This window comes from Galeopterus variegatus, unplaced genomic scaffold (assembly GCF_000696425.1).
Source record: "Galeopterus variegatus unplaced genomic scaffold, G_variegatus-3.0.2 Scaffold5917, whole genome shotgun sequence".
Lineage (NCBI taxonomy): Eukaryota > Metazoa > Chordata > Mammalia > Dermoptera > Cynocephalidae > Galeopterus > Galeopterus variegatus.
The window spans coordinates 80,949-88,227 of NW_007732028.1; the positions used below are offsets into that span (position 1 = coordinate 80,949).

General features: G+C 47.7%; 1 protein-coding gene across 5 annotated transcripts; it reads right to left on the reverse strand.

Moving 5' to 3' along the window:
- Positions 1-703: 703 nt before the first annotated feature.
- On the reverse strand, positions 704-7,020 carry RFX5 (regulatory factor X, 5 (influences HLA class II expression)). 5 transcript variants are annotated; one of them, XM_008590187.1, is made up of 11 exons: positions 6,938-7,020; positions 6,249-6,366; positions 5,968-6,093; positions 5,700-5,733; positions 5,188-5,270; positions 4,815-4,934; positions 4,506-4,625; positions 4,289-4,370; positions 3,779-3,980; positions 3,434-3,534; positions 704-3,271 (listed from the first exon to the last, which is right to left on the reverse strand). In XM_008590187.1, exons 3-11 carry the CDS (start codon positions 6,078-6,080, stop codon positions 2,282-2,284), a joined length of 1,845 nt encoding a protein of 614 aa, XP_008588409.1. In that variant the 5' UTR covers positions 6,081-6,093; positions 6,249-6,366; positions 6,938-7,020; the 3' UTR covers positions 704-2,281. The 5 variants fall into 5 exon arrangements, with proteins under 5 accessions (XP_008588409.1, XP_008588411.1, XP_008588412.1 ...); XM_008590189.1 differs by lacking the exon at positions 6,938-7,020 and adding an exon at positions 6,494-6,575 and having other exon boundaries at positions 6,339-6,366; XM_008590190.1 differs by lacking the exon at positions 6,249-6,366 and having other exon boundaries at positions 6,938-7,015.
- Between the last annotated feature and the right edge of the window lie 259 nt (positions 7,021-7,279).

Below are 7,279 nucleotides of genomic sequence, written 5' to 3' on the forward strand. Positions count from 1 at the left end.
TTAATTTCAATCTCATATAAACTCTTCTAGAGAATAAGACAAGAGGGAACAGATCCCAACTCAGAGGGTATACAGACCAAAGGACCATCTTAGAAACCTATCTAGAAGTCTTACTAAAAACAAAGGCACTAACATGTACAAGAATGTTTACAGCAGTATTGTTTGTAATAGCAAAATCTGCAAACAGTCCAAATATCCATTGATAGGTGAATGAATAAATAACTTGTGGTTTATGCGCTTGATGGGATATTATACAGATTAAAATGAATGAATCCCAGCCATCTACAACATGGATGAATCTTAGAAACAATGGTAAATGAAAAACAAACTGCATGGGGGCCGGCCTGTGGCTCACTCGGGAGAGTGCGGTGCTGATAACACCAAGGCCACGGGGGGATGGCCGGTTCGCTCACTGGCTGAGCGTGGTGCTGACAACACCAAGTCAAGGGTTAAGATCCCCTTACCGGTCATCTTTTAAAAACAAACAAACAAAAAAACAAAAAAACAAACTGCAGGGGACTATTAAACATTTTTGTAAAGCTAAAAAACAAGCAAAACTAAATAATGCATTTTAAAAGAATATATACATATATCATTAAATATATATATATATATAGCAGTAATTAATAAACAAAATTAAGGACAGTAGTTACCTCAAAGAAAAGGCAGGAGGACAGGATAGTGAGGAACACAAACTCAGTGATATTTCTAATGTTTTAATGTGTAAATTGAATGATGGGGTCATAGGTATACTCATTTTATTATTATGCTTCATAATTTATTCAAGTTACATATATTCTTTATAGTTATCAAATATTACATATTATAATTTTAAAAAATTTGCTGTGGTGGAAATAAATGAACAAATGAATGAAGTCTCCCTGAAAGAAAATCTGTATTTCTTGGGAAGAACCAAGATTCCCTGACAGAAGCTACCCTATGTAGGTCCTCAATAAATATTGGTTTACCGCTTTCCCCAAGGACACACCTGGAGGGTCTGGATTCCCTTCCCACTGGTGCTCCCTGACACGCAAAACTACTCCTTTCTATACATGTAGCATAAACCCGTCTTGGCTAAATCCTGACATGTGTATGACGAGAGACTGACACCTGGTGGATACAGAATGAATTTAATGAAATGACTAGGAAGTAAATCTTTCACTTTCATTGGTAGAAGTGGCAATAGGATAGGGGATAGGGAAGCCGGAATGAGGAGAAAATGAAAATTCAGGAACAGGAAAAGGAAGGAATTCCATCTCTGAAATGTAGATGGGGGGAAACAGTAGATTGTCATCTAAAGACTGAAGAGAGTCCCTACAGGAGAGACTTCCCTCTTCTTCTTTCTGAGACTAGAACAAGAAGAAAGGGGTTATAGCTGCAGTAAGGGAAATGCAAGACAGGAAAAAAGGAAGCAGTTCTAACTGATCACTACCTAGCAGGGTGAAACCACATGTACTTCATAGTGGTAGCCAGGTGTCAGCTGCCTCCCCAGCAACTCCCCTCTCCCAGTTTCCATTTCAGGAATCAATATGGTTCTGAGGAGACTGATCCCATCCTTTTTCCCAAAGGTGTAGTCCATGATATAGAATAAGCAAATTAGCATATACAATCCTCCTGGCCACAGTGATTGGTCAGGGGTGGACATGTCACCCAGGCTGGCCTAATCAGAATGAATCTTAGGGCTTTTGCTAGAACTCCTGGCACAGAAAAGATGCTTTTTTTCTGGTTGGACAATGGGGAAACAAGTAATACTAGAAGAGTTGGCACCCATGAGGTGGCCCAGCCTTAAGATGATCCTACAGAAGGTGGAGCAGTGAGAAAAAAATCAATCAGGTATTTAGAGACATACTGAGACACTAGATCAAGCTTCACCTGGAACCAGCACTACCTCTGGACTTTCCAGTTACATGAGCCAATAAATCCTTTTTATTTTAAGATACCTTGAGTTAGGTTTTCTATGATTTCAAACCAAAAGATCCCTAACCTATCCATTCATCATACTTACCCCATCCCTATCTTCCCACAGGATAGCACAGGGATCCATCCAGTTAAGGACACTACAGATTTATTGGTTACACTAAAGCCAAGGGTATCAAGCTGGAAAGGTCACAGGCAGTAACCAGGCAATATGTAAAACTGGATGACTCAGCTGTCTATACAAAGGAGAATGGACTCCCTTAGAAAAAGAACAGCCAAATGAGAAGCAAGTGCAGAGAAGGGCCTCTTCTAGGCATACAGGTAGTTAACATATGGATATAAACACTATTCCCCACAAGATCTATTATGGGGGTGTTGCTTTGGGGTCTTTATGCTCACGGGATAAGGAACTTTGAAGCACATACCCCTTTAAGTCTTTATTACCCTGTGCTGCAGTGTCTATCTCTCCCTTTACCAACTGAAGAGCCTCCTTTTGGCTTCTACTGCCCCTGATGACACTCACTTTTGGAGTGACAAGAGGAATTTTATCTTCTGCTTCTTTGGCATGCCGGGAACTGGGGCCCCTTCCTCCTTTGGAAACAGCACCATCTTCCTGACCTTGGGCAAGCACTGCCCTCTTCTCAGCCTCTCCCATTGGCCCTGGCCTCTCTGACCTTCCATCTGAGTTGCTTTCCTCTCCAGAGCCCCATGTCTCCCATGGTAACCTTGAAGACTGCTGGGCAGAGTCCATGGCAGTTGCTGACTTCTCAGGGGTAGAATTCCTTTCCCCACTTCCACCTGACTTTTTTCTAGGGCGCCCCCGTTTTCTTTTGGCATCATTTGCTGCATCCTCTATATCCTGCTTTGCTGCTTTAGCTGGTGGGTCCTGCCCACTGGCCTCACTCACAGGTACTTCAGCTGTTCTCTTGACACCCTTGCCATGAGGTCCTGGGTCACCAGCTATGCCTACCTCCCTGTTCTCCGTGCCCCGGGGCTGAGTGAGTCCCCCAGGTGAAGCTCGCCCAGGCCCAGGTCCAGGCAAAGCAGGAACAGTTGGTAAGATCATGTTAATGATGGGAACAGCTGCTTGGGGTCCCCCAGCCCTACTGGACAGAGGCAGTGTAGCCACTTTCAGGGCACCTGAAGAAAGCTTGGGGGCCAGGATGGGTGGAGAGACTGGGATTGGCGGAATAAGTGAGCGAGGGGCCCGGGGAAGCAGCAGAGGCAGCCGGGCCACTAGTGCATTAACCTGTGGGTTATTGGCTGCCGGGGCCGAGCTCTCGACTACATTCTTCTTCCGCTCTCCACGTGCTGGAAGGCCAGCCCCAGCCCGGGCTTCCAGCTCCTTAGGAGGCTAAAAAGTAAAGAGAGGAACACAGTAAGGCATAAAGACGGAACACTGGAGGAAACATAGACACCAGAGGTTGGGATGTAAAAAAGTATGGGATCCAAGAGGGGAAGGGTATACTGAGTCCCCAGCCTAGGAAAGCAAAGCCAGGGGAATCAATCTGCTTACCTGGGCCAGTCTCTCTGGTTTCTTATGGGCTCCACCCTCTACGTTCTCTACACCATTCTTGGATTTAGATGACCGTTCCCGAGGGGCATGTTCATCCTCTTCTACAGAGGTGCCAGAAGAGGTAATAAAGTGAGGGAGGCAGAAAGTGAGGAATGGAGGAGTGAGTCAATTCTGATTGACTGACTGACTAGTAGAGACAGGGGAAAGAAGGTAGTCCAAAGCACGGCTTAGAAGGGTCTCCAGGAATAGAAGCTAAATCCACAGTGTCTCTATCTAGTTTGTGGGAGGGCCTTCAAGGCTGAAAGGGACTAAGGGTTTCTCAGACATAAGAGAGGGTCCACCCACCAGCAAGCCCCATGGCCTTAAGCACATGGGCATGTGCAGATCGGGCAGAGATGAGATGCTGCTGTAGTAGGAAGCGGGCGACCTCAACAATGGAACTGAAGGACCGTTTCAGGATTCGCTCTGCCCAATCACAGGTCAGGGCACAGGCTGCCTCTACAAGTTCATCTCGAGGTGCTGGGGTTACTTCTGGGCCCATTTCTGGCTGCAGCAGGGAAGGACATGCCCAATCACACTCCAGATTAAAGGACCCTTGCCCCCTCTCTGACACTACTATTGACCAAAGCTGAGATCAGACTAGAGTAGCCTCTACACATCCCATCCCAGAAACCCACAAATTCTCTTCATCTTCTGCCTCAGCCATAGGGTAGGCAGAAGGGCATATCCTATATACCCAGAAGCTGTGTACATAATGACCAAGGAAGGCTGTATCAACCTTCAAAACATGTCCCAAAGACCTCTGACTTTTACCTGGGAGAGCAGAGTGGAATTGGAGGGTAATTTGTTACTTACACTCTCAGAACCCTTTAGGTCAAGTCCAGGCAGGAGTGGCATAGATACCAAGGTCTTCCTTCGTATGCCACTGTAGCAATACCTGATGCAAGTTAAGGAGCAGCCAACATATTGGGATCTCCAAGCCCCGTACACAAGTCAGGCTCTTTCCACTCCTGGCTCTTCGCATCCTAACCTCCCTGGGTCTTCTAGTCCCACCCTCTTCAGTCAAGGATACTTGGACTGGCCCCGGCCACCAAGCCTTCGGGCCTTGATGTCAGGGAAGATCTCTCTGATGATTTTACCAAAGTTGGCTGTGCTGAGTGGGCGGCAACAGGCAAGACTCTCACAGTACTTCCTGAGTGAGTGGGGGGCAGAGTGGGAAGATACTCAGAGAAGGAGACCATGGTGGGTTCAGAGGGTCCCTAGGGATCAAATGTGGGGAACCCTTTAAAAAGTCATGCTCTATCAAGGCAGGGAGCTCTCCAGGGCTGAGGGGGTAGTCCTATGCCCACCAACCCACTCACCCACCCCTCCTTCCACCCACCGATAGGCATCATAAACACTTTGCTTTGGCAGACAGGTATCAGTGTGCTCTTCTAGGTGGTTGCGGATCCACCTATAGGCATACATATACTCTTCATTGCTGAGTGTACTCGGCTCTGAACTGCAGAAATGAAAGGGACAAACATTACTAAGACCCTAACAGTTGTCCTCGGTTCTTCCCAGACTACCACTTCAATAGTGCTGGACCAAAATAGTCTACCCAGAATCCTCTGGTAAACCGAACAAGGGCAGGGACCTTTCTTCTTGATCAAGGACAGTAGTTATGGGACTTCCTTTTCACCTCCCCCCTTCCCAGTGAGCCTTTCTTTAAGAATCAGAATCTCTGACATCTCAAATTCCACCATGAAACCTACCTTTTGTCTCCAGTGCTGGGTCCTGCGGGGAGCTGAAGGTAGAGATATAGCTTGTCGTTGTCTGAGAATTTCTGTACATCTTGCTGTGAGGTATTGGGAAACAGAGGCAGGAGAAATCATAATGCCAAGAAAGATGCAATGTAGGACCCTCTGATCCTTTCCACAGTCTAGCTGACTTAGAGGTTGTCGGACTGAAAAAGGACCTTAGAAATGATTTGAGTCTGGGTGCTCACTGTGCTCTGAGGAGCGCTACAGGCTCCCAGGGTGAGAGGGGGAGCAGAGGGGATCAGCTCTGATTTCATCTCTACTGGGCTTCTACACAAGAGGTTGCAGAGAGATAAAGTGAGATGTTCAAAGTCAAAGTGGCAGCAAGTTGCAAAGCCAATTATCTTCTAACAAGGTAGACAATGCTGCCTCTCCTGAATAAACTTTTCATTTACCCATACCATCCTCACCATCCTCACCCCCCATCAATTCCATCTCTCTGTTGCCCTTTTCCCCATCATACATACCAGGATTCCCTCTACTTTGTTCTGCACGGCCTTGCTGTGGGGAAGAGGAGAAAGCTGGAGGTCACACACAAGATTTTCCCCATTCCTTTGTCTGATTGCTAGAGAGGGAAAAGGACTGAAATGCATAGCAGGTGTTCAACAACTGCTACTAAGACCAAGAATCTCCCCTTGCTCAGGGAGAGGCAGTCCATCTACAGAGGAAGTGAGGTGCTACAGGGATCTATACCCAGGGCTGGGACAGGATTTGGAGATGGTGATGAGTACTTACGAAATGGTACCTTGGAGCCTTTGAAGAAGGGTGGTAGGTTCCCCAGCCTCAACACCACCTGGGGGGGGCCTGCCCCTGGCCTTGGGGCTCTTAGCATCGGGCTCATCTGCCATCCCGGCATGAGGGCTAGAATTCAGAGGGGAGAAGGAATGATTTAACTCACACCAGACTTCTCTTCCCCCAGAGACCCCAGGGTGCTTCTCATCTCTCTACCCAGAAAGACACTGAAACAGAAACAAAGCCTCTGAATGTCCCCAGTTGTCATTTTTCTCACCACTTGCCTTCTCCAAAAATTAGAAATTACTCCATTACTTCGCCAGGCCCATATACACCCAAAGAGATCTTTGCCATCTCCATTCTATTTGCCCCACCTTTCCAAAGTCTCCTAAATCTGGAAAACTGTAAAGGAAGAGATGGGGGTTGGGAATGCACGTTAGAAAGAAATTTTCATTTCTGCCTCTCCTCCCCCTCAAAAACAACCACCACCACAGAACAAAGTTCTCTAATTCTCTAATACACTCCTCACCATGGAATTTGCCTGGGAGGTCAGAAAGGATACGAACAGATTCTGCCCTTCCAGGTTTTAAAAAAAAAAAACCGGGCCCAAGTTCTCATTACTGAATCTCGCCACGGATTCCCCCGCTGCTCCCCCTCCCCACGTCGCCAGCCCTACGTCATCTCCCACAACATCCCATCCTGATGCGCGCCCCCTCCCATCCCCTCCATTCAATCTCTGGCTGACGCAAGGTGGGGGGCTCAGGGTGGCAGAACTCCAGGGCTGGGCGTAGGAAACCCGGCAGGGGGAAGGGGTCCCAGATTCGGGGCACGTGCACATGGGTGAGGAAGCTACTGAAAATACGGTCAAAATCTTTTTCTGCTCTCCTCCCGACTCATACTGACCCCTCCCTACCTCTGAACAGTCGCCTTCCAACACAGTCAACGATAAAGGTAAGAGAGAAAGAGAAACTACCTCGCAGCCACCTTCACTCCAGCCCAGCCCCACGGTCCTGGCCCAGCGGGCTCGTGCGTTGCTTTATTTTCCTTTTTCTGAATGGTTGTAACAGCCGCGATCTGCCTGGATACACGGGCGGCCTGCTCTGTCATTGGTCATTGCTGCCACCCGGAGACAGAAGGCGCCGGGCTCGCACCGGCGGCAGCTAAAATCTGCCTGGTAACAGAATCTGATTGGTCAATAGGGGAGGGAAAATCCAAAGTTGGTCTTATTTAAGTCAAGAGGGGGAAGTCCGGGTTAGGTTTCGGTTAAAACTGGGGTCGGCTGGGACTGCCGGTCCCAAGAGGTTCTTCTCTTAAA